General features: G+C 37.6%; 2 protein-coding genes across 2 annotated transcripts; one reads left to right on the forward strand and one right to left on the reverse strand.

Annotated features, from left to right (window-relative positions):
* LOC139729046 (endoplasmic reticulum-Golgi intermediate compartment protein 3-like) lies at positions 1-27,563 on the forward strand. The gene is made up of 11 exons (XM_071639971.1): positions 1-116; positions 2,230-2,300; positions 3,665-3,752; positions 4,152-4,291; positions 4,873-4,961; positions 6,082-6,247; positions 12,383-12,472; positions 14,828-14,924; positions 25,224-25,431; positions 26,279-26,334; positions 27,457-27,563. The coding sequence occupies exons 1-11, from the start codon at positions 20-22 to the stop codon at positions 27,534-27,536; spliced, it is 1,182 nt and encodes a 393-aa protein (XP_071496072.1). The 5' UTR covers positions 1-19; the 3' UTR covers positions 27,537-27,563.
* Positions 18,349-22,968, reverse strand: LOC139729045 (reactive oxygen species modulator 1-like). Its single transcript, XM_071639970.1, has 3 exons — positions 22,726-22,968; positions 21,833-21,999; positions 18,349-20,430 (listed from the first exon to the last, which is right to left on the reverse strand). The coding sequence occupies exons 2-3, from the start codon at positions 21,955-21,957 to the stop codon at positions 20,322-20,324; spliced, it is 234 nt and encodes a 77-aa protein (XP_071496071.1). The 5' UTR covers positions 21,958-21,999; positions 22,726-22,968; the 3' UTR covers positions 18,349-20,321.
* Positions 27,564-27,787: the final 224 nt, after the last annotated feature.

Consider the following 27,787-nt stretch of genomic DNA (forward strand, 5'->3'; position numbering starts at 1 on the left):
ACAGAGCTAGCTAGTGGAGATGGCTACTCAAGATATTTGGACCCGTTTAAGGCAGTTTGATGCCTATCCTAAAACTCTAGAAGATTTCAGAGTGAAGACATTCGGAGGAGCAGCAGGTATGTCCTCTAATTTATTTTACCTTTAAACTGAATACAGTATTTAGGCCATTATGAGAGGATTAAATGAGTTACAATAAGGCAGCTATTCCCTCCCTGACAGGAATGTGAATATGTGGGACCGTCTGTAACGTGCCGTTTGTCCCTCTCGATTCTTTTGGAACTTTGACATGGGTAGGCCTAATTCAGTAAAAAAATCTAGCACTTGTGTGAAATATTCAAAGGAGACTATACAAAGTATGCGCTGAACAGCTAGTGACAAACAGGATTCTTTTTTGATATTGTTTTCACCCATTTTCTTTGTTCTTAACAGAGTGATTACTATCGGTAAAATTCAAGTTCAGTCATGATCATCATATTTCAGTTGGCCTGTCGACCGAAAGAGTGTATCCTTTCGTCGCGGATATTTTGAGAGATTATGTGCAGGTCTGGCATCACGGAATCCCCTCCTACGTGTAAATGTAAAAAACAAAAAACAAAAAAGGATAAAAAACTCGGATAAACAGACTGATTTTTCTGTCTAGTTGGCCAGCTGTCACGAGTGTCAAATTTGTCAAGCCGTATTAATAGGGTGTGTTTGATCACTCTAAGGAGAACCAAAGCAAATGGAACGAAAACGTACCGTACTGAACTGTGCCAGGTTTGGAGCATTCAAGCACTCTGTTGAGAAAGTGTACCTCATGAATTTTTGAAGAGGTCGCGCATTTTGTTGCAAGAGGGTCATCACCTTGCGCGCTTGAACCTACTTTAGTTACAGATGTCCCGAACAAAGAGAATAGGCTCTTTGTATTATGACGTACTGTAAAAGTGAAAATTTTCGCGGTGTTGAAATTTTCGCGCATTTCGCGCAACCAGAAACTAGCGCGAAAATAAAAGCACGCGAATATTTTTGCTTGCCATATGTTCCTGTGCGTGATGTCTTGATTTCGCGGAATTAGAAACGCGCGAAACTCTGCTTGCCCGGCCAAGCGCGAAAAATTAGTCGCGCAAAAATATCCACTGTTACAGTATACGTTATACATGCATTCTCACATGCAAACTTTTGGTATGCTTTTGGTACCCTTTTGGAGCACATTGGGAAGTGGTCCACTTTTGGCTTGGTGCAGTATGATACGGTACACTTTAGGAGCATTCAAGCGCTCCTCTGGCACGGGTATGGTACGGTACAGTTCGCTTTAGGAGAGTGCTCGAATGCACCCATATAGATGATAGAGGAGAAATAAGTTACACAGTATATATACATGTAAAGCTTCACATTCTTGTGGGTATAATAAGTTGTGGGTATAATAAGTTGAGTGTTGCTCTACCAGGGCTGATCAACGTACACCATCAAGATCAAGATCAATAAAACAGCAACCAAAATAGCTATAATAGGGTGCTTCAATCATTGTTTCTTCTCATCATATAAGCATGATAAGGTGCAATTAGATGCGTTATATTAGGGAGTATTTTTGCATTTACTTGAAGACTCTTTCTTGTCTTAAGTAAATAAGATTCATTTTATCTCTCTAAACCTTATGTAGAACCTAACAATTTTCCAAACAAAGTTTTAAGGAACTGAGTCACTCAGAAAGGTACACATTTTGAAAATTTTACAGGGTTGTAAGCACAAAATCGTCAGGGTCTGATTCTTAAGTATACCCTAGCCACATCACACAGTAGCAGTACCATCTCTGGACGACGATGCTGCACAGCGATGTCTGGATGGGATCCTGAGTAAATCCTGAGTATTAATCCTGAGTAGATCTGTTTACTATATTATCATGCATTTTTTCCCCTCCTGGACGAAGTTTTTCAGATCAACTTGAGAACTTGAAAATGTCTGAAATGTGATGTGTGAGTCTCGCCATAAGTTAGTGAGACTTGGCATTGCTGACGTCTACACACTTCTCAGGTATTGACTGGAACGTTTACTATGTACCATCCAAGACCTGTCAAATTCCTTTATGCATCTGTGTCTTGCAAGGCAAGTCATTCATTCATTTTGCACCATAATAATGTCATGCGTGTACAATATGTTGTTAAGCTAGAGTGTGTAAACAAGATCTGTGACACCTCTGTTAGTAATATAGTGACTGAGTTGCCCATGTTTCCAAAATTTTCTCTTCCACAGTGACTATAGTCAGCAGCATTCTCATGGTAACACTATTTGTGTCAGAACTGAATTTCTACTTGACGAAAGAGGTGAGGTATTATGTCTGACAAGTTTTTCACTCTGTGAAATTTATGCCGAATGCTAAAATGATCTGGTGAAATGTTGTAAAGTTGCCTGAGGTGTATACATCTGAAAAGATAAATTTGTGTCTTACTGTCGTGACTAATGGCCCAAGGAATTGTTGTGGCTCATTGGCTATTAAGACCGCAAACCATCAATCCTTAGGTCCCTGGCTCAATTCTCCGTGCAGCAACAGTTGTTCCCATGGCCTATGGGCAAGGCACTTTATTTTTAAAGGACAAGCTCACCTTAATATACATTATATTAAGGATTGAGACAATGCAGCAATTTTTGTAGAACCTATCACTAGGTCAGTGAAAATTTTGAGGAAAATCGGACAATCCGTTCATAAGTTATGAATTTTTGAAGTTTCAGTGCCGCCATCGCTGGATGAAAAGACGACTACATCTTGTGGTATCACGTGCGTAGAACAGAACGAAGAAAATTAAACATATTTTCATTTTTCTCACATAATAAGAGAGCACTTGACTTGCCTCTTACAGAAGGTAGGGGGAATATCAGTACCCTAAATATACATCAATAACAAGTCGAGGGAATGGATCCTTTTTAAAAAAAAACTGTGAAATTCTCTTTATGTTTTCCTTACTAAATATTGTTGTAAGCATGTAACATCATAAACTGCGGTAGTCTTCTAATTCAGAAGTGACTGCGCAGAAACTTTAAAAGTCACAACCATTGAGCAGATTGTCTGATTTTCCTCGTGTTTTCACTGATGTGTTCTTCTGATATTGCTGACATTCACTCTATGCGCATGTATATCAAGGTAAACTTGCCCATTAGAGATACTTATAACAATGCAGCAACACCATAATGTGAAACCTATTTCACCATGACGTGTATGTAGCTGTCCCCCATTACTGAAGATGACTGTCTTGCCTTTGAGGTCTATCTCAAACAGGCTCCCGTCTACACACTTAGACCAGCCTCGGATCTGCAGTAATGCTGACAGTTGTCGCAATCTAAAATGGCTGGTGTAGTGTGTATACTATGCATTGATTCTGTCAGTGTAAAATAAAGAGACCAAAAGCAATTCATCCATCCACAAACTAAGAATAACAACCACAATACAACAAAAATGTGTTCTTTGTGGCTGTGCAGGTCATTAGTTGAACTTTGCATTATAGTGGAAAGTTTTGTGGAATGACTTTATCAGTTCTCCTTATATGTTGTCAAACTTTAACTCAGTGGTGAGATTTTTGGAACAACCTAACCCTGAACTTTGCATGCTGCATCTTCCCATCAGAATAAGTTGACATAAAGAAAAAAAAAACACAATCAAGTCGACTGTGATGTCTACTTTTTATTTCCTTAGGTTATTCCGGAGCTGTATGTGGATGCAACGAGAGGAGAGAAGTTAAGAATCAACATGGAGATTGTTTTCCCGAAAATGCCATGTGCCTGTAAGTTAAGCAATGTTACTGATAATAAATGACCTTATTTTCAAACCATGCTCAAGTTTACCCAAACAAGTACAGAATATTTGGGTGAACAGAGTACCAGAAGTTTCATCAAAATTACATAGGAAATGAATGCTCACATAAAAAGGTTACAACTTTGGGACCAATAGTTCATCTGAATAATCAGAATTTTGAAGTTTGTTGTGATATGCTTGCACTTTATGAACAACAAATATACGCCAATACTCAATAATTCCATGAGTGATGGGTGTTTTGATTATTGTCACACAATGAGTTGTCATTTAATTCTACAAGGAACCTCTCTTCAAGAGATCTTACCCCCTACCCCCAACCCCTTCTTTTCAATTTGCTCCTGTTCTCTGATCCACTGGAATGTTTCAGACCTGAGTATCGACGCGATGGACATATCAGGAGAGCAGCAGCTGGATGTGGATCACAACATGTTCAAGAAGAGACTGGACAAGGCGGGGAAGGCGATAAGTGAAGGAGAGAAGGAAGATATTGGGAAGAATACAGAGGAGGTAACAGCTGAAGATGATAATACTGTTTAAAAAAAAAAAAAAAAAAAAAAAAAACACGCAAAGAAAAACCCTTAGATTTTAAGTGGCCAGGTCTGCTGAACCTCTCTGTTTTGTGTTTGATCCAAGTTAATTCAAGTTGGTGCCTACACCTAGACCCTGTAGGGGTTTCAGGAAAATGAAAGAAAGGAGGGTTTAGGTAAATCCTTGCCTTGAATAAGTCTGAATTGAGTGTGACCTATAGTTAGTGGTGTAAATCTTGGGCAAATGTAGAACAAGCCTATAAAACTTGTACTCAGAGCTCTTGGTTTGATCTAACTTTTGCATGCAATGGGCAAACACCTCAAAGTGTCCATTAACCTACATGTGAATGAAATAAAGTTCTTATTTCTAGCTTCATACAAACAATAATCTTAACATCGGATGGGGGGATGCAAATGTGAAGGGGGAGGTGGAAGGTGGAAAAAGGAAGTATGTCAAAGAAATTGCAATTTTGTTAAAGTTCCCATTATTTATGAATTGAAATGTCCTTTTAATGCACTGCCATTTGTTGAGCATACATTTTGTAACAATCTTGTATTTAGGAGAAACAGAAGGAAGAAGTTGTGACCAAGCCAGATCTGGATCCAGACCGGTGCGAGAGTTGTTACGGCGCTGAGACCCCGGGATTGAAGTGAGAGCCACGAATCAATACTTTTGAAAATGAGCTTGAAGGAGCAAAATTGTGGCATATGGAAAGGAGGGATTGGTGTGGGGGGGGGGGGGGGGGAAGGGGGGGGGGGATTGCATTGGAGGGGAAGAGGGAAGGGGAGGATGGTAGAGAGAGGATGACAGTGGTAGAGGTTGGTGCTTTGTTATTTAGCTCGTCCTCGACTGGTCCTCAGTGATACCGGGGTAAATACTGGGGGTAATAGTATAGATATATTTAGTAATAGTATGTAAATATACTGTGCCTTAAAAGATGTTAATTTGAAAGTTCAGTTCAGTTCAGTTCAGTTTATTTCTGTATTCCGTTTTCATTACAATGTATAACAAAATTTGATGCTATGTCATAAATCATATGAATTGTTCCAACGAATTTATACAGATTGTGGAACACAATTGTATAAAGAAAATGTATGTGGAAAAATATAAATCAATGTCAAATTGATTGTAAATAGTACATTAAGGAACAGTTCAAATTGGGTGTAAAAAATATACATGTATGCACAATATCATATAGAATTGGAAATGCTTGGGACCATCTTCATAAGCAGAGCTTGACTAGGAAGATGGCTCCAGAGTTATTGAGTTACTTGTCAGTAATCCTGATAAATCCCCCACATTGAAATAAAAACAGAAGAGCGCTGCACACTTTTACCTGAGAGTACATCCTTCCGACACCTGGATTTCTCATAAAATGTCCCCCCTCCCTCCCCTCCACCAAGTTTCATTCTTGCCCAGTATACCTCTTGAGTGAATTCACCTTTGAGCCAGTGAAATATCTGTTACAGTGTACTCTCGTCATAACAAACACAGTTATAACAAAATTCTGGTTACAATGAGGTAAAAATTCAGGCTACAGCATTATCTGCTCAATGTTTTTATTGTTTATTTGTTTGGTTATAACAAAATTTCGATACAGGTTGTATAATGAAAGAAAACTGCTGGGCCTGAGGACTTCATTATAATGAGAGTACACTGTATATATTATTCATCACTTGCGTAATGAGAGATAGGTGGTTATCTGCTATATATTACAAATACCATCGGCAGTATCAGCCCATGACTACAGTACACCTGTCACATTCCAGATGCTGCAACACCTGCGATGAGGTACAGGAGGCGTACAGGCGGAAGGGGTGGGCCTTCAGCAATCCAGAGAGCATCGAGCAGTGCAAGAGGGAGGGCTTCGCCCAGAAGATCCAACTTCAGAAGGAGGAAGGGTGTGAGGTGTATGGATACCTGGAGGTCAACAAGGTATTACTTTTGCATTACTGTTATTATTGTTATCATTATTTTTATTATTATTATTATTATCATTATTATTATCATTATTATTACTGTTTTATTTATTTATTTTTTTATTAATTCAAGATTTCATGCGTGTTCACAAAATAGGAGTGCATACAAAATGTATGCAAGTACATCTCATATAGCCAAGACAGAATATATACGATAAGTATACATTGATAAGAAGCAGTTACAGAAATAGTATACAACTCTAAGAGAGCTACATCATTCAAGGTAACGAACACGCAAAGGAATTGCAACATAAGCTTAAAGCTTGAAAATCGTTGCAACCCCCATGCACACAATCTATATGCTTGCAAATAGTTTAAATGATGAGTTGGGGGGGGGGTATTTACAAAGAGAGGAACATGAGGGGGGACAGAAGAAATGCATGTGTGGTGCCTATTTGTCCCGTCGGACATTGACAAGAGAGAACAAAAAAAAGTTTAAAGTGTCAAGTCATTATAAGCAAATTATACTGATTAAATTTCTCATAAATCCCATTCAAATGTGGATTTCAGGGGAAATATATGATCACAGCAAGATTAATAGTTAATAGTACCCAGGAGTTCAGCATGAAGCTGATAATACCTTTTGAAAGTAACTATTTTTTGTAAATTACGAACATGCTGAGGTAGCGCATTCCAGACATCAGGACCGCTATGTCTGATTGATTTATAGGCTAGTTATTTCCGTATTATGTTATTACCATTATTATCATTATTATCATCATAATTATCATCGTCATCGTCATCTTCATCATCATCATTATTATTATTATTATTATTATCATCATCGTCATCGTCATCATCATCATCATCATCATCATCATTATAATTATTATTATTATTATTATTATTATTACTTTTACTACCACTACTACTACTAGTATTATTTCTTTGTTCATCATCTAGAGTGAGGTCGGCATGCGTTTCTATGGAAACCAGTAGGAGAGCATTTCTCCACCAGAGAGGTGGCAGTTTCTGGTGTGCGTATATGCGCACTCCGACACAAACAGCACAGGTCACCGGAAGTATGTCTTGTATGTCCACGCCTTGTTCACGCCGAGACCGTTGAGAGTCCCTTCGTTTGGCGTGAACACAGCACAACCTCTCGAGGTTGTGCTAGACTCGTGCTAGGCTGTCTAGCGCGACATTCACGCCAGACTCTGGCCAGACTCACGCCAGATTCATGCGTAAATGCTTTGTGCCGTGACTGTTTTGAGTCCCCAACTAACGTCATCAATTTCCATTGACTCCTATGTTAAACTTATGATCGATTCATGGATTTTGTTCCATTGCACAACTCCGATGTCACAATAAGCAAACCTTTTTGCAACTAATTGACACATTGCCCTATATCCCAATCGATGTTAATAAGCTCTTTATTGATCAGTGTCTTAGCAATAGTCATTACAAAAAGAAATCACAGGCATACATACTCGAGCAGGATTCAAACCTAGGACCTCCTAATCACCGGACAGGCGTCTTATCAATTAGATCACTGAGCTTTTGTCGGACAGTCAGTGCTGGTTCTTATCCTTATAGCATGCAGCAGATACTGCATAATTATTGAAATTGGTGAAATTCTACCCTTGAACTGATTGACAAATTGTCCTACATCAACTAAAAAAACAAAAACAAATAAAGAACCAAAAACCCAAAACACTGAATTAATCAATGTTTTAGTTTGTTATGGCTACAACTAAAACGCTGATCATTTCATTGCTTTTTTTCATGTTAAGGGCAATTTGTCAGTTGCAAAAAAAAAAAAAAAAAAAAGGAGAACAAAATAACCAGAACTTGACAGAATTGTACCAAATGAATAATTATGCAGTACCCACTGCGTGATATAAAGATAAGAACCACCACTGTTTGCCACTGGTTTAGCATCAAAATACATACGATGGGTCTTGTCTGCGCTATGGTGCGTTGAACACCATTGGCAATTCACATATATTGCGTGTTAGCAGTAATCCCGTGGTGCAAGAAAGTCTGGCTTTGCCTTGTTGTCAAATTCTGTCTTTGCCATTACAATGTGGATGTTGTCTCTGACTTCAGAGATTCACCCTGCTTGAGAAACTCAAAAGAAATCTAAAGATATTACTCAATAACTGTAAGATTGCAAATGTGACAGCCTATATTTATCACTAAAATTCTATCCGCGGTTACAAAACATACAGCAGTAATCATTTTGTTTTAGTCATCTTTGGTATTCTTTATTGATTGCATGGGTCTAACCTAACATAAGAATGGCTAAAAAATTATTTTTAGATTATAAGTGGCATTAATCTTCACAAATATACACAATGCAATTAAGAAAATAGTAAAATCATGGGACTTTAGGTTTCCTCATGCATATACTAGTACAGCGTGCATATTCATGAGCTAATAAGCATATCAATGCTCACATTCATGGAAAGGCCAAGGAGCCTATCTAGAAAGGAGCTGGGCAATCTGGCATGGTTTTGTTCAGTGCACACCACATTGGGCTGGATCTCGATCAAGAACTGTGATGTTATAATGATTTTAGCATTCTTTGTCATAAATTTGGCATTTCTTTTTTTCTAATAAATAGAATTGCTAACTCAACGAGAGACAAATATGTGGGAAATATGCACAGTACGGACTACTCGCCTTGCAATTATGACACTCTATTGCTTATTCTTACCGAAGGGGAATTGATATCTGATTCATCAAAATGTGTTGCTCTGTTTTTTAATCTGAGGGCAAACTTATATTTATGTTGAAATTCATGATATTGTCAATGTGTAACTGTTCTGTTGCCATGGTAACCATATTTTACAAGGCATGACTAGTTTACTCTCTGAATGATTTATAATGCTTGGAGGACTGATGGAACTATGCTGAACCTATTATGCTTGAAGAAAGTGTTATATTTCTTTCATATGATGCTGTTATAATAAGTACACTTCTTTGTTGTGAATGCATATTTATTCATTTCTTAACCCTAACTAGGCCGGGCTATCCAGATCTCGGCCGTCGACCGCGCGATCGCGACGAAAATTGGAACACACATTGCCTATGATGTCATCTAAAGTACCATGAAGTTAATTTTTTCAAAAATTATCATTTACACTAAATTATGCTAATTTAGGCATAATGATGCATGAAATCAGACAATTTGGTATAAATCACTGAATAAAGCTGAAAACAGGCACATTTTTCTGTAAATATTCTTTTTAGTGTCCTTAGCAAATGTAAGAGAAAAAAATTGCACAATCAGAAAAAATTTCCAAAGTATTTTATTGTTTTTTGAATTTCTTATGTATTTCCTTGTTTTTTCGACTTTGTTTTTTATTGTTTTTTCAATGAAATTTGTCTGCGACATTGTTCCGAACAAGAAAATATGTTATTAATTGATTTTAATCAATAAAATCCCAAAAATAATCATGCTTTTATGAAATTTGCCTGTAAACACAGTTTGCATAGAAATTGTACACAAATTCATGTTTTTGAGCAATTTTGGGTCTGACATGCACGTGCATATTTATGCGCAACTTCGGAACCGCGCGCCCGGGCATCGCAAATTTGGTGTCAAAAGATGCGGGAGACTCGAAAGAAGAAAGTCATGAAACGTCGCGGCGATAGCTTCTTGCGATAGCGATACATTGCGCGAAACGTCGAGGGGGGGCCTCAGAGGCCCCCCCCCCCCCGGCCTAGTTAGGGTTAAAGTGTTATATTTCTTTCATATGATGCTGTTATAATAATTACACTTCTTTGTTGTGAATGCATATTTATTCATTTTCATCCTTCCGTCCATGACAGGTGCTAGAGAAAGACGGTGCATATTTTGGTTGTCCACTTATTTCCATTTATAAATCCATCCATCCACCATTTACATGTATTAACTACAGGCCTTGTTAACATGATTTTAGGGGGAATTTTGTAATTGGTATTTTGTTCTTGTTATTCTAATTCAATACTCAGCCAAGGTGTAATAAGTGAGATGATAATGAGATTGTGGTGATGAGATTTTGGTAAAAATTTCAAAGGTCAATGAACTTTTGGCTAAAAGTTCTCTTTTCTATCCGTTATACTTTAAAGTGGGAATAATCCATGGCAACCTCGTGCAGCAAGAAGCATTGCTAATAAATGAACACTCATTTCTCTGAAATGCTGTGGCTTAAAAAACAAAATAAAACAAAAAACGAGCGAAACAAAACAACAGGAAACACAAAAGGTAGAAAGCCACTGGTCTAGAATTAGAATGCACATGAAAGGTCTTGTCTGCGCTCCATGCATTGAATGCCTATAGCATTTCATGATCATTTTATAATCATTTCATGCCATTGTAATCTCTTGCTCTGCTCTTATCTAATTCTGTCTTTATCATTTTAATGTGGGTGCTGTTTCTGACTTCAGAAACTTACCCTGCTTGAGAAACTCAAAAGAAATCTAAAGATATTACTCAATAAGTGTGAGGATTAAAATGTGACATTCAATATTTATCACTAAAATTCTATCCGCGGTTACAAAAAATACAGCAGTAGTCATTTTGTTTTAGTCATCTTTGGTATTCTTTATTGATTGGAAGGGTCTAACCTAACATTAGAATGACAAAACAATTATTTTTAGATTATAAGTGACATTAATCTGAAGTCACAAATCTACACAATGCAATTAAGAAAATAGTGGGATTACACAACGCTATGTAATGCAGGTTTCCTCATGCATATGCATGTATGCATATAATATTCATAAGTTAATTAGCATATCAATACGCACATGCCAGGTCCACAGAGCCCATCTACAGAAAGGAGCTTGGCAATCTGGCATGTTTTTGTTCAATGCACATGGCATTTGACTGGATCTTGATCAAGAACTATGATGTTGTCATGATTTTAGCTTTATTTGTCATAGATTTAGTAGTTTTTATAGATAATATTGCAAACTCAACGCAAGACAAATGTATGGGAAATATGCACTGTACAGACTTCTCGCCTCACAGTTATGACACTCTGTTGCTCAATCTTACCGAAGGGGGAGTGATATCTGGTTCATTAAAATTTGTTGCTTTATTCTCAAATCTGATGGCTGACATCTCAACATTGAAATTTATGATACTGTCAAGATGTAACTGTTCTGTTGCCATGGTAACCATGTTCTGCACAGCATGATTAGTATACTTTCTATGCTTTATAATACATTTAGGACTGATGGAACCATGCCGAACGTATTATGCTTCAAGATAGTATATTTTTCTTTCATACGATGTTGTTTTATTAAATACACTTCTTTGTTGTAATTGTATAAATATTTATTTATTTTCATCCTTCCGTTCATGACGGGTGCTAGAGGAAGACTGTGCATATTTCTGTTGTCCACTCATTTCCATTTATCCATCAATCTGCCATTTATATACTCCAGGTCTTGTCAACATGATTTTATGGGGAATTTGTGATTGGTACTTTGTTCTTGTTGTTATTCTAGTATTCTAATTTAATAATGATAATGAGAGAAAATTGTGTTGATGAGATATTGGTAAAAAGTTCAAAGGTCAATGAACTCTTGGCTAAAAGTTCTTATATTATCTATCCGTTATACTTTAAAGTGTGAATAATCCTTGGCAATCTCATGCAGTAAGAAGCAGTACTATTAAGTGAACTCTTATTTCAATGAAATTGTGTGGGAAAAAACCCAAACTAAAACAAAACACAAAAATGCCATAGGTCAAAGGTCAACTATTGTTAAAAATCTCATTTTCAAACCATAACTTCTTGAAACTTTAAAATCTGATGGGAATGTAAATTACAAAATAAGACGGAGATAAACTTGGAAATGATTCACTTTTGCCAAGGTTTTTAGGTTATTGTGTGAGGTCAAAGGCCATGGTCAATGACCTCCAGTCACATTTGTACATATCATTGAAGGGATACACATGTATACATATTATGTAGACTGCTAGCTGTTATCCATTTTGGTAGGTAAATTATGCCAGCTTTTCCTTTATCCTTTCATTTTTCTTATTTTTCCAGCAAGGGATGATTTATGCACTGTGATCTCTCCCTCACGTAGCGGAGAAAATTTCTCAATGCTGTGTCTCATGCTTTATTTGTGTTTACGGTATTTTCTCATGCAGGTTGCTGGCAATTTCCACTTTGCGCCTGGTAAAAGTTTCCAGCAGCATCATGTGCATGTTCACGATTTACAGCCTTATGCAGGTGGAAAGGTGAGTCTCAGAGGTTCAAGTCGTGAAGTCAGTCAAACATTATCTGATGTAATGCCCTGTTAAAGTGATGGTACAGTTTTGGTGGAGATGAGAATTGGTTTTTGAGAAAAAGTCTTTGCAAGATACCAAGAAAACACTTATGAAATAGTACAGAGGCTGCATACCATTTTAAGAGGAATTCGAAGTTTATTTGATAAAAATCGGGTTTGGAATGACTGAAACGTCCGAAAACAAAGTAAAACAAAGCAATCGTAATAAAGTGTTAGTCCCACACTTTACTAGAATCGCTCTGTTTTGGCTATCTCAGCCATTTCAAAACCAATTGTCATCAAATAAACGTTGAATTCCTCATGGAATTACATGCTCTTTCATATTTCATAATCATAGGAAGTTTCTCATTATTTCACCAAAAAATGTTCTAGAAACCTGAAATTAGATCTCAACCAAAACTATACAATCCCTTTAAAGTGATGAAACAGCTTGTTATACACTTTATGACTAGTTCCTGATAACCACAGGCTGGGGGCACTGTACAGGATGTGTGTTGCAACAAATATCAGATTGTTTGCTACATGAATAAAACAGATTAAACTTCCCTTGTGTTTCACAATATGCATGTATCTCCATCAGTGAAAATGGCAAATAGATCAGTATATGAGATGCAAAATCTGCAGTTCAGAGAAGGGAAAATATGGTATATGTGTTGGTAAGCAGATGAGAATTTCATTAGATTTACCCTTCTAACACAGGAATAATGCATGTAATTTTTCACTCTAGGGGGAATTAGTAAATTTTGGGTTAGTGGGTAAATGGAAGTATGAAAAATAATACAATTGGTAATTGAGGAGGAGATGATATTTTGTGATCGAAAGCTCAGGCCCATTTTACTCCATTGGCTCACCAGTATTGGAGGTGCTGATGTCCTGTGTCAAATCTGAAAGATTGTTTTTGTTTGTTTGTTTGTTTGTTTGTTTGTTTTTTAAAAGAAGAAGAAGAAAGTACAATGTATTGTGCAAGCATTGTGAGAGTAGGTAGAAGAAAGAAACTGAAGCGATCAATCAAGAGATTGGCAGGGGAAGAAGTCAGAAGAGTAGACCTATGCACTAAGGGGGATTTAGCTCTTGTAAAATACTTTCCCCCATCTCGCTCATCATCATTATCTTCTTCTGTCATATGATGCAGTACAACAGGGTAGGTGGGGTTATCGTAAATAGCCTCATAGGTTACTATGCATGTACAAATATTTTGCAAGGTTTTTATTTTTTGCGAATTTTGTGTCAGAGTCAGGTGCTTTTCGCAAATTTAAAGACACGCAGGAATATTGACTCTGATCCTGACATGCATGCATACATTTCTCCATTCAATACTGTACTCCACAATCGCGAATTTAACCACTCGCAAAATCGTTGGGAAGTCCCAATTTGCAAAAAAAAAAAAAAAAAAAAAAAAAAAAAAAAATTAGACCCGCTAAATATATGGCACATACAGTATTCCAAGCTGTGGATCCAGTTCAGGGCAGTATCACTCGCTTGAGCAAGTTCTTCAACCCCTCCTGGAAACTTCTGCAGGTGACAGTCTTCCACGATATGATGCAGGGTTTGGTCAGGATGGCTGCAGTCACATACAGGACTGGAAGATTGCAACCTGCATGTCATCCACCCTGTTCTTTACTAATGCAGTCTACCCGATGGAATACAGCTTTGTTTGCTCGTGCGATGAGTAGAGTTAGATTTGCGTATGAGACAATACAGAGAATGGAGAAAGTATCAGTTTGCTATGCTCTGTCTGCATAAGTCCAGTTCCATGCAAATGAATGAATTTATCCCAGCATGCAAAAGCATTACATGTGTAGCTGCATTGAATATCAAGAGCATTGCCTTGTGCAGGGAAACCAGTTATGTCTGTGAAATGACTACAGTTAGATCCATTTGTAAGACAATACAGAGGATGGGTAAAGTGTTACGTATTTGCTACAGTGCACTCCCGTTATAACGAACACGGTTATAACGAAATTCCGGTTACAACGAAATGAAATTTAGGGCCGCAACATTATCAACTCTATGTATTTTTATTGTTTATTCATTCGGTTATAACGAAATTTCGTTATTACGAAAGAAAACTGCTGGTCCCGAGGACTTCGTTATAACAGGATTCCACTGTATTATGTGTTTTGGATAATTCCTCTACATGGTTAACCAGTACACATGTCTGTACCACGTCAGGTGCTGGGATACAGGAGATAGTCTGGCAGATTGCAGCTCTGTACATGTGTTCCTTAGTTCACTAGTGGTCTGTAAATCATACTTGAATATGCACACATGTTATTTCTCTCTATCATCATCTCTTTGCCATTAGTTCAACATGACCCATCACATCAAAACGCTGTCATTTGGCATGGAGTATCCAGGGATGGAGAACCCATTGGACAGGACAAAAGTTATAGACACCAAGGGTAAGTATCTGTCCCCTTCCTTCCCGATGGGTGCATGTTCACCCCCCTCCCCCACCCCTCTTAACATGATGGGTTCTTCCTTCAAAAAAAAAAAAAGATTAATGGTACAGTACACTTCCGTTATAACAAGCTCAGTTATAAAAAAAAAAAAAAATTGTTGTTGCAATGAAGTAGAAATTCAGGTACCCAATTATCATCTACGTTGTACATATCTTAACCCTAATCAGGCTGGGGAGGGGGGGGGCGGAATCCACCCCCCCTCGACGTTTCGCGCAATATCTTCGCAGCGCGATAAGCTCCCGCCGCGATGTTTCATGACTTTTTTCTTTGAAGTATCGCGCAACTTTTGAGACCAAAATTGTTGCGCCCGCGCGTACCGTTTTGACGCGACGCCCGTTCGAAAAAAATTCGTCAACCCCAAAATTGCTCCAAAACGTGATTTTGTGTACAAATCCAATGCAAATTGTGTTTTTTCAATTAATTCACATAAAAATTCATATCTTGACTTAGAATGGACGAAATTAATTTATTTTAGCATAATAAAGCTTCGAAAAATGTCTGACAAATTTTGGCCAAAAAACAAACAAAAACAAAAGGTCGAAAAACAAAGAAATACATAAGAAATTCAAAAAACAATCAAATACATAAGAAATTAATTTCGATACAGATTTTTTTTTATCCTATGTCTCAGGAGAATGATACACAACTGTACAAGAAACATTTTTAAAAAGAAATTAGCTTGATTAGAGCATTAATAAGTGATTTAGAGCCCAAAACTTATTTTATGCATAAATTACAATAATTAATTTATATAAAATATAAGAAAAATTTTTCGGAGAAAGCAACCATACATTTTGATATTATACGTCGCGGGCGTCGCGTGTGCCGATTTTCGGCGCGATCATGCGTTCCATAGGCGAGATCTGAAGGGGGGGGGGGGCGGAATCCGCGCCCCCCCCCCCCCCCCCCCCCCCCCCCAGATATAGCATAGCCAAAAAAGCCCAGCCTGATTAGGGTTAATATAGTTTACTGTTCAGCTATGAATGTACCAACATTTTGATATAAAGATTAAAAAGGGCTGTCCTGGACTGTGTTATTAACATGTGTCGCCTGTATGCAATACCTGTAATCACAGACCTTGTTCACAAAAGCAGAGGGTGAGAGCTCTTATATTACAGTGAGCCACAAAATACCAACAACTGACTTTAGAAGTGTACATTTTTTTTTTTTTTTTTTTGGTGTGTGTGTGTGTCTCGTTGCCAAAACAAAGTTTCAAGCATGATGATTTTGTTTTGGTAGTGTGTCTGTGAGTCATTGTCATGGCTAGAATGTGCTGTAATCGCAGTATTGAAGGCAGAGTCATTGCGCAATCCATTTTTCACATGGTGCAAGTTGACGCAAGTTGACGTGATGGTGAAGTTGTGTGTGCTGTGCCAATGCATATTGCTGCATCCTGCCAAGCTAGTTTACTAACATTTCCATTTGCTTCAGAGTTTGACCTCTTAATTACTTGACAAACCACTTGGGAATGACAATGTCAGAGATGCTGCTATGAGCATGGTGTAATCCTGTATCATTGGAACTTACTTCTGCCATATCATCCATTTAGCGACCATGAACTAATACAGTGTATAACAATGTCACATAATAGAGTCAACCTCGCTTACCTTGAGCCAGACGGGACCGAAGAAAATGGTTCAACTTTCAAAAGACAAACATCGGGATCTGTGACTTATCCAATGTTGATTGATGTTCAAAATGGTTGATTAATATACAAATGATGCACAGGATAGAGTGCGTTAGTGTAGGCGTAGTGCACTCGAGGGTATTTACAATTGTGAAACACGCACGAGGCGAAGCCGAGTGCATGTTGCACTACATTGTAAATACCCGAGAGTGAGCTACGCCTACACTAACGCCACGAAATAATCCTGTGCATCATTTGTTTTATAAAATGGGTCGAAAATTCGAAAACTAACATCATTTTTCAGCGTTTTTCACGTACCTTTGTGGGTCAAGACGTCCGAAGATGTTCGTCCCAAACTTTTACGCACGTCGCACTCGCGGAAGTCCCGCACATACAGTATAAGTATAATGGGGGGTTGGGTTTCCGGACACCCGCATGAAAACTTACTTATTTTACATAGAATATGCACCCTTTACCTTAAAGACTTGATATAGACTCCTCGTATAGGCCTACTAGACAACATACTCTGAAAACGGCGTGAGAATTAACCTGCTAAATCGTTGGATTTGCTCTTCAAAGTGACTCCATGTACGCGTCCGGTCCCATAACGCTTGGTCTACTGTACTGTACAAAGTGTACGTATAGTACAGTATACGTACGTACGCCACATATGTTATGCACAAGGGAAGACAGGCCGGCCGGCCGGCAGCCCGAACTAGAAGTTGTTTACAGGATTGACAGCGCGTACGCGTATGCATGCAATTCATCAAAGGAGCCGCCGCGCGCACAGACGATCGGCAATCTACCATAGGATTACAGGCAGTGCAGTTGTACTGAAGTAAAGGAAGGAGGTGTGTCTCATTTCAGCGCTTCCTATTGGCTACATTCTTGAACCCATTTTATAATGCTGATTGTTTGCATGTTTGTCTTAGTTGTAAATAAATTAGAATGTGAATAAATTGAATGGAATGGAAATTTTCTCGTGAAAGACTTAAATTCCTTAAACAAGAAGAAATCAAAATGGGGGAGATGGAGGATAAGCATGCTGAACTGTGTCTGCATGTGTGCGTGTCATGTCGGATCAAGGAGCCCCTTGGTCACGTTTACATTTGCTCACACATTTATCATGCTGCCAAAAGTGCTTCATGAGCAAAAAGTGCAGTGTGTTGGCGTACTGTAAACGTGTGTAGGGGTAGGGGTATTTTTCTTACATACACCAAATCACGTTAGAAGCAAGTTCGTTCTGACCTTGCCAAACTTGCAATTAAGTGTGAAAAGATTTGTCACGCAGTGCCAGGATTTGCCACCCACACCTACTTAATCTTGGTACATTGTATAAATTGTTTGTCTGGGAATAACTGAGCTATGTTGGAATTTAGCTGTGAGTACCGGGTAATGCCTGGGAAGGAAACAACATGAAAAATATTTTGGATCCAACAATTCCACATCAAGGTAACCAAACAAAAAAAAAGTAAATTACTAGGACTCACACATATCTTAAAGAAGAAAGACACTAGGAAATTTTGGGACTTTGAGATAATTCTGCCAATCTGATGTTAAGGTATGGGAGGTTGACTGTATTGATTTTCATTGTGATATTCAAGGAGGCTTATGGTTTGTTATTTTGGCACCTGCTAGAGTGCACAATTTGAACTAGACTCTGTCACTGTGATGAGTTTGACGATACCCATACAAGAAGAGCAATACATACTGAGAAAAGGTTGCAATTTCTTTGTATTTTAATTTGTTCCCTATATTCTTCATGACAAGAGAAGTTTGCATGCTTTACAAAATACAATGTATGAATCTCATCCAAAGTTAAAGAAAGGACCTGCATGAAGAATAGTCTTGTTTTCCCTGTATATCTCCAGTCATTCAGTGGACAGATTACTCAACATACATGCTTGCTAGACTGTATATCACCACAAAAAAAAAAAAAAAAATATGGAGAAAAAGGAAGAGAAATGTTAAAAGAGGAGCAGTAGATACAACTGTTAAAGGCTGAAGAAACAGATTGACTTAAGGCTTTCTGCAAACAAAAAATAATCAAAGTCAGGGATTAGTCATCAGCATTACCCAGAATTCACAAAAGCAATTCAAATTTAGTTAATGTCCTTCAAGCACTTTTAAGTACATTTGTACAGAGACTAAAATAATTCCATCTATTGATGTCATATGGTGTATTTTCACCATCTTTTTCATACAAATATGCAAAGGCTTTTATTAGTACATGTAACATGGGTCTTCAAAGCTCATCAATATTTAAATCTTTGCAAGTTGAGATAGAAGGGTTAAAGTCATTAATGCAGTTGTTTATAGGCTCAAACACACACACATCAACGCACACACACACACACACACACACATGCATACACAAACAGCTAACTGGTTTGTTGATGTTTCGGAAGCAATCTGTTCTAGTTTTTGTTTTCTTGTCTCCAGCATGTATGCTCAAATTAACTGTTTGTGAAAATTAGTCACTTTAGACAATATTTTGATTGGTGCAAATTAATTAACATGAACAGGTGTTTTTTTTCTTCTTAATTTGTCCTTTAACTGATCATCCTTGCAGAAAATGTTTCCAATAAACATTGTACATGCTTACATCACACTTCCATTACACTGTATCATACATGTATTTCCTTTCGTACATGGCAAATAGCCTTACATGAATTTTCTTTCTCATTCCATGCTATTTCTTATTATTTCTTAGACATGTCTCTTCTGTTTCAAAATGTTCAACCAGTGATGGCTAGGTGGCTCTGATAATGATAATTTGCAGACAATACTCCTTTCAACAACTTTTTGTTCAGGAAAGAAATTCAGCTCATACATGCTGTATATATAACATCTCTCAGCAGTGCTATACAGTCCAATACTGGAAATGATATGATTTCTAGAGCCACAACAAATTCAGTGTATCATTTGAAGGACAATGTGTTAAACCATTTTCAAAGTAAGAATAAGTATGTCGAAGTATTCTTTACATGAAATATATGTAAAAATGTTCTTTTTGAAGACACAAATAAATGCAATCATTGACAAAAACAAACAAACACACATCTGATTGCAGTTAGACATTTCAACTTCAATGTATAATAGATATCTTGTCAATTAGACTTCTTATCCTGGGAGGACACTCATGTCACACAAGTGCAGTAGAAATTTAAATGTTGATTCCTTCAAGAAAGACTATTCATCTCCTTTTTAAGTTTTCCCTTGGAAAGTTCCCAAAATACATCTTCTATACATTATTTTTCTGTCAAGTTTACGTCCTCCCAACAAATGATGTCAGACTATAAAGTGTTGGAAAAAAAAAAGAGAGAAGTCAGCTTTCATAGCAGAACTTATTTAGGAAACATTGATTCTTTCAGAATCTGCAACATAATTGTTCACTTAAACAGTGCTGCAGAGGGCACTAAATCACTAGGCTGCAGATTTTGCGATTGGACATCAGTCATTCTATGTCGGCACAGCCTGGCTTTGCGAGATGGGTACCGGATCCTCTCTGATTCTGTGAATCATGTGAATATACCCCAATTTCTAACGTTAGCATGGACAATGTCGTTGACACGTCACGTTCAGAACCAACTTGAGGACGTCATCAAGGCAAGGTCACTGATGGAACATGTCATCATCTCTAAGACACGGCGTCGATGAAGCATGTGCAACATTACACAGATGTTGCATGAGGTGAAGACTACAACCTCTTAGCACCGAATACCGGTTCCTATCGACATAAAAAGTCCAAAGGTTCCCCCTCCTTGCACCATACTCTTGCCAACTGTGTTCATCAGCTCTCTTCCCCTCAGTCCATATCTGGATATTTTTGGACAAAAAAATAAAAAGAGAGAAAAGCAATGCAAAGTAACTGTTTTCTTAGCCAGCATTCTTTTAAAGTACAGAGAAACCTCATTCTCATGAGGTCAGATACAGTTCTACAGTGGACTCCCGTTATAACGAAGTCCTCGGGAACGGCAGTTTTCTTTCATTATAAATGAACGAAGAAACAATAAAAATACATAGAGTGGATAATGTTGCGGCCTGAATTTTTACTCCGTTGTAACTGGAATTTTGTTATAACCGTGTTCATTATAACGGGCGCGCACTGTATAATAAAACCCTAATACAACAAGGTGTTGGAGGTCCCATACATGTATTTTTACATTTGTTTTTGTACCTGATATGGTAAGAAACCTGATACAGTGCACTACCATCATAATGAACATGGTCATATCAAAACTCTTGTCAGAAGAAAGTAAAAATGCAGGTCCAAAAATCGTCATACATGCATTATCTTTGTATACAACATTATTGTTTGGCTAGTCCCGAGGAACTTTGTTATAATGGAGTTGCTTGTATAACAAGGAAATTGTCATTGCTTTTAAGCCATTACTAACAGGATTTCCCTATGAATCATTTTTGCACAGATTGGAAGGCTTGTAAAGAAGAAAGGCTACTGCACTCAGCATTCTCAGATGTACACATGCCAATTGTTACTCTTGACATCTGTATAATTCTGAATTTTTTAAAAATATGGAAAAGGGAAATTCTACAACTGATATTAAGATACGACCTTGCACAAATCCAGACAAACATCAAATCTATATTCCCAAAATTCACTAATGATTGATTTACACTCAGATGGCTCAATTCCTTCACATGGCCAGACACTAAATGTGCAGCTAGCATCCTGTCGATTGCCATGTCATACTTGTGGCTGAGATTGCTTGCTGCAGACTTCCGGCATCCCAACTGCACAAACAATATGTATCAATGTGTACAGAAGTACAATGTATTGTATCAAGCTATGTGATTTTCCATTGCAATATGAATGGAAAGCTCAAACATTGCTACTCTCTGTTTGACAATACTTTTGCAATTAGAATGGTCCCATTTATACAGTATTGACCATTGATTAATGAAGTGTGGAGCTTAGTATCTACTTGTATTGTATGTCAATGTGCAAACAACAAATTGTGTACGGTAATGGTTCTACAGTGCACTCCTGTTATAACGAACACAGTTATAACGAAATTCCGGTTACAATGAAGTAAAAATTCACGCTGCATCATTATTTGCTCTATGTTATTTATTGTTTATTTGTTTGGTTTTATAGGGAATGTCGATATAATGAAATTTAACTGCTGGTCCCGTAGACTTCGTTATAACGGGAGTCCACTGTAGTTCTCTTAATAATTGCTTTGTGGATAATGCTCACCGAAGAGCTGAGAAGCCACCAAACAGGGCTCCAGATCCCATGCCCACGGCGAAGCCAATCATGAATCCCATCTTGACTCGGTCGAAGCAGCTGGGGCCTCCGGTGGGTTGCATGGAAACAGGCATCTTGGTGGATGGTCACGTGTCAGACACCAACAAATCAGAAACCTGTTGGGGGGGGGGGACAAAAATCAGAAGTTTGTTTGTTGTTTTGCTGATTGTCAATTACCATTGACCACCACTTTGTCTCTGACAAAGATTAACTGACCTCACAATATGGCTTTAAACAGCATTTCTGGCACTGAGAATTTTAATCATCCATCAACTATCGAGTTGTAAATACAGCTCTTGACATATTACATTGTAGCTGGCCATTTATGTTTTGTATCTGTCGCTGAGCTGTGTTGCGTTTTGCACCGCGTCTGCAGGTTGGGACACTACATGTATAAATACACTAAAGTTCTAGACCTTTAGACATCTCATCTCTGGCAGTCGATTTAATCAACTGCTTGAACATGTTGAATGCTTCCATTTCTAATGTTACTTCACTTTTCCAGAACGATAAAAGTCAGGACTCAAATTCACGCCTGTTCATCACTCCGGATTTGCTATAAAAAAAAAAATAATAATAATAACAGAACAGATCTAAAAATAGAATTAAAAAGAATACGTAAGATGTTCTTGGACTTGGAGTAGCTATTTTTAACGTATATTGCAGAAAATTGTGGTATTTACGCCGCAAAACTTGCCCAACAAGATTACTGAGTACCAGGTACTTTGTCAAGGCAAAAGTTGCCAAGCTACAATCCATAGCTACGCGACAGGCAGAAGCACGCGCTATATCGCTGCATGCTGCCCAGCAGCTACGTGCGTGACGTGCGCTTGCTGGTTTACCTTTATTGTAGTCCCACACCTTGGTATTCGCTGGTGGGAGTGAATGGCTGGTGTGTTTGGTCTCTGATCCCTCTGAGAAAGCGAATTTGAGGAATTGCTTTAGGTAGACGTTGTCCAGTAACTTACACCTTCATATCTTCAGCAACAGCTCTGGTGATATTTTACCGCTTGAGAGGTCTTTAGGAGTAGGTCTTTAGGAGTTACTCCTGTGTGCGGATTGCGGCTCTTATTTCGTCCGACGAATCCGCATGTGAAAGCACATGCGATCGATTTATACTTAAATCGATTATACGCTAAAGACAGTCTATCGATCAACTCTTGCTTCTTGCCTTCCCTTTCTTCAGCCATCGGGTCATCGTCATCTTCTTTGCTTCATCCTTCCCTTCTTCCTCTTCAGTTCTTTGTTTTTGTTTTTGTTTTGTTTTTTGATTTGTTTGTTTGTTTGTTTGTTTGTTTTTTTTTAACCGTGAACGAGTTATTTCAGTAATTAGTAGAAACTCCCAAGGAATGTCAGTGGATTTAGGGATGGTACAGTTTCGGTTGAGATGGGGCTGCAGGTTTCCAACGTTTTTTGATGATGATTTTTTGAGATAATGAAAAATCTCTTATGAAATATGAAAGAGCATAAAATTTTAAGAGGAATTCAAAGTTTATTTGATGAAAGTTGGTTTTGAAATGACAGTTACCCAAAACAAAGCAATCCTACTAAAAGGTGGGACCCACCTTTTATTAGAATCGCTTTGTTTTACATTGTTTTTAGGTGTCTCAGTCATTTTAAAGGGACTGTACAGTACTGGTTGAGGTAGGGATTCATGTTTTGAACATTCCTAAGTGAGATAATGAAAAGCCTCTTATGAAATATGAAAGAGTATGTAGTTTTAAGAAGGATTCAACGTGTTTTGATGAAAATTGGTTTTCAAATGGCTGAGATATAAAAAAAAAGTGCTAATAATAAAAGGCGACATGCCACAACTTTATTAGGATCTCTTTGTTTCACCTTGTTTTTGGATATCTCAGCCATTTCAAAACCGATTTTCATCGAATAAACTTTTTTGATACCCCTTAGAACTGCATGCTCTTTGACATCTCATAGAGTGGTTTCTGAATATCTCGCAAAACGTTAAAAGCTATAAATCTTCACCTCGACCAGAACTGTACACACCCTTTAAAACCGATTTTCATCAAATGAACTTGGAATTCCTCTTAAAATCATATGGTGTGGAACATTTTATAAAGTGGTTTCTTAGTACTGTACCTTGCACGGAAAGGTAAGGGCTGAATCTTCACCTCAACTAATACTACACCTTCCCTTTAAGTCTGTTGGCATCAGCACCAATTCGTTCTACTACAGTACCGCCGTCAATATTATGACCTGTCAGTGATCACTCTTATAGAAAATAAGCAATGTAGCGATATTCAATATTGAGGAGTACGCTGGTCGGCGCTGCATGTGACCACGATTTCTCGCACAGAAATTCACCGTAGCGAAGAAACTCTGCATTCTCTTTGTCCGTACGTATGATTGAATGCAGTTTGTTTCACTTTAACAATCTACGGCTCACTGACAACAGAGAGATAGAAAGAGACTAGATCTCTTCCCACCTCCCTGCCGGCAAGTACTGCGGAATAAAATCACCTCGATGATGCTTCGACAAATTGAACCGAAGTGGAGCTTCACGTATTTATCAGATTATTTTCCCCTCCCAGCTTATTGACGTCAGTCACTTCGTCTAAGAAAAAAGTTATTATATACAGGCCTACTCTCTCTCTCTCTAAAAACAAACAAACAAACAAACAAAACAAAACAAAAGAGTGAAAATGTTCACTTTTGAAGGAGTGGACTCCATAGAGTGAGTTTAGAGTGAAATTGGAATGAATTTTGAGTAAAAATTTTTATTTTCACCAATTTTGGAGTGCAGACCTCAAGGGATCACTCAAAGGTTTTTGAGTGATCCCTGCGGTCACTCCAAAATAAATGAGAAAAAAACCCCCAACAAACCAACGTATTTTTACTCCAAATTCACTACGATTTCACTCTACTAAAATGCACTCTTTTCTGAAATTCACCCCTTCGTGAGTGAACGTTTTCATTCTTTTCTTCTTCTTCTTTTTTTTTTTTTTTTTGAGAGAGAGAGAGGGGGGGGGGGGGGGGGAGAGAGTATGTTTGAATACATGCATCGGACATCACATCATAATGCCGCTTCGCATGCCGGCCCTCAATACGTTTTCCTACATCAAGAAATAGTGAACAAACAAACAAATAACACCACTCCTCATCAAACAACAAAACGATCAACGGACCCATGAAAAAGAGAGACGTCTTGTCTCGCCAACAATAATCTGATCTGGTTCAGACGTTACGTATACAAACATGGAAACAAGGCCGCTCATTTTTCAAATTCACACCACAGTCTTTTAGCCTGCAGTCTCTCCTGCATTGTCATAATTATTTGTCACGTTATCTATTTTATTTCTCTTATTTTCTTTTATTCCTTCAGGATCGTCGATGTTTCAATATTTTGTCAAAATTGTTCCGACTACATATACCAAGCTCGATAAGACGGTGACACGAACCAACCAATATTCAGTGACGAGACACGAGAAGCAAGTGACAACAACCTTCTCGGCCGGCGAACACGGGCTGCCGGGAATTTTCGTGCTCTACGAGCTGTCACCGTTGATGGTCAGATTTACAGAAAAACAAAGGTGAGTGCAACGTTGCCTGTCGTTTAATTATATACATTGTATTTGTAGTTGGGATGTCGTGAAATTGTGACGCACGGTGCATGAAGAAGTACCAGTAATCGTTATGTGGATTTTTATTTGTAATGTGCAGTTGCCGAAAACAAGCTACCTCATGTCGTCATCGTATTTATTATTATTATCATTATTATTATTATTATCATTATTATTGTTATTATTATTATTATTGTTGTTGTTTATCTGTTCGGCTGTCAATCACAAATATCATATTTACGTTAGAGTATAGGCTCCATATTTATGATGGTATTATATTGCCTGAGCTATAGTTGTAATGCTTTGGCTTTATGTCGTTCTCGCGAGGGCAATGTTTTCGGAAACTTCGCAAAACAGAGGTTGTGCCAATTTTGACATGTGATGCCATTTTGTCATTGGAATTCAGATGCGTGATAAGGAGTCCACATATACAGTCCCAAACAAACCCACACGCCTCACTGTTGTTTTTGTTATCATTGAACAGTTTCATCGAAGTAGCTGGCAGAAATGATGATTTTGTACATTGACGCTTGTACACTGCGTATGACTGGTTGCTATTCAGCAAAGATTTACATCTTTACCCTATGTAAATAGGGACCTATATAATAGTGATAATTTATGTAATTCATATGCGTGCACATAGTAAATACATAATAAATACTCAAAGCACAGTTTACCTCGAAATAGATATTTTATGATCTCTTTACTTAATCTTGCGATTATACCTTAAGAGTTGGCTTCGTAATTACGTGGTTATACATGCATTTACTATGGATCTGGACGCCCTCTTATCCAAGCTTTCCTTGTATCATTGCAGATCTTTCATGCATTTCTTAACTGGTGTATGCGCAATAATCGGAGGAGTTTTTACAGGTAAATTATTTGTTGCATGTGTGTTAGTGTGTGTGTGCGTATACCCCTAAACCCTCTTAAGACCTCAAGCTCAAAATGTCATCAATATTGCACGTAGATGAGTCGGCGGTGGTAATGAAAGAGTTAATTTGTCATTTGAGCTCTCTCATTTCAAATTTCAATCCGTCCATCTCTCCTATTTCTGACGTTTAGTGTATAAAAGGCTACGTATCTAGCATATGTTATTCATGGTTGTAGTGACGCAGAAAGATCAAACAAATCAGGCAAACAGAAATATGATGCTTTGAAATTAAACTGAAATGGGGAAAAGTTGCAAAATTTAAAGGTTTCACATGTTTTGTGTTAAAAAACAGTACTGATATATACCACAGTCACAAATGCAAAGTATATAAGAAGATAAATTGGTTGCACAAGAGCCTGATTCGCTGGCACATAAGTTTCCACTTCATTTCCCAATATCACATGAATTCTGACTGAAAAAAATAACACCTTTGCGTGGATATTTTCGATAGTATTGAATGACAGTGCAATGTTATACCTCTACAGAAAGGATCTTGTGTTCTATATCATTGACCAAAAGAATAATGCGTAATAGTATGATTTGTATTGCAAACCTGTTGGAGATTAATTTATGAGATGATTATCATCACCATGTTTAATTTGCGTAATAATCACGTAGATGTGGGCGTTGTCACTGTTTCGTAAGAGCCCTTTAATGTATATATATATATATATATATATATATATATATATAATTTAATATCTATATCAATCTTTATTTTGATTGGATAAAACTATTCTGCTCTGTTTCTTTGCTTTGGTCCTGCGTGAAATTAATTGAAATCATCTCATGAAATGGGTCAAAAATAATTCTATATGTAATGAAATTACGTGACGCCAACTAACGATATAGAAAATTAAATGATCATAGTAATCTTGAATTACTTTTTCTTTCCTTTGATTCAGTTTTCGTGAATTGTTTCGGATGTTCGTTTTGCGTTTCTTAATCATTCTGTTTGAATTTCTAGTATTAATTCTTTGTTGTTATCATGACATATAAAAGCACATGAAAGCTTCTACCTATATACAAATGTATATCATATATTTTTTTCATCTCTGCAGTGGCGGGACTCATTGATTCGATGATCTACCATTCAGCGAGGGCAATACAAAAGAAGATAGATCTCGGAAAGGCCTTATAACGCACGTTGTCCCCACATTTTTTTTTTATATGAAATGTTAATTATGAATGCACATTTAAGGATTTACATTATCATCTTTTTTTGCATGAATGTGCATAGCTACTGATTCTTTGCTAGGGTAGAACGGTGTCTCTTTAGTTTTGAAGGAGGCAAGAGGTTGCATTAAAAAAAACATCAAAGAGTGTCGCACGTAGAGCTGTAGTTACCTACTTTTTAAATGTTTTAGCGTTAGAATCATGAAAATGTTGCTA

Source organism: Diadema antillarum, unplaced genomic scaffold (genome assembly GCF_040938485.1).
Source record: "Diadema antillarum isolate AM-2024a unplaced genomic scaffold, OU_Dant_1.0 seq00000217_RagTag, whole genome shotgun sequence".
NCBI lineage: Eukaryota > Metazoa > Echinodermata > Echinoidea > Diadematoida > Diadematidae > Diadema > Diadema antillarum.

Bases quoted from the DNA above. Each gene is read 5' to 3' on its own strand.
- LOC139729046 (XM_071639971.1), top strand. From the start codon at position 20: ATGGCTACTCAAGATATTTGGACCCGTTTAAGGCAGTTTGATGCCTAT. The intron at 12,473-14,827 runs GTGAGTCTCAGA...CTTTGCCATTAG, and splicing joins AGCCTTATGCAGGTGGAAAG to TTCAACATGACCCATCACAT. The intron at 14,925-25,223 runs GTAAGTATCTGT...TTATTCCTTCAG, and splicing joins AAAAGTTATAGACACCAAGG to GATCGTCGATGTTTCAATAT.
- LOC139729045 (XM_071639970.1), bottom strand. From the start codon at position 21,957: ATGCCTGTTTCCATGCAACCCACCGGAGGCCCCAGCTGCTTCGACCGA. The intron at 20,431-21,832 runs GTGAGCATTATC...AAAAATATCCAG, and splicing joins GGTGGCTTCTCAGCTCTTCG to ATATGGACTGAGGGGAAGAG.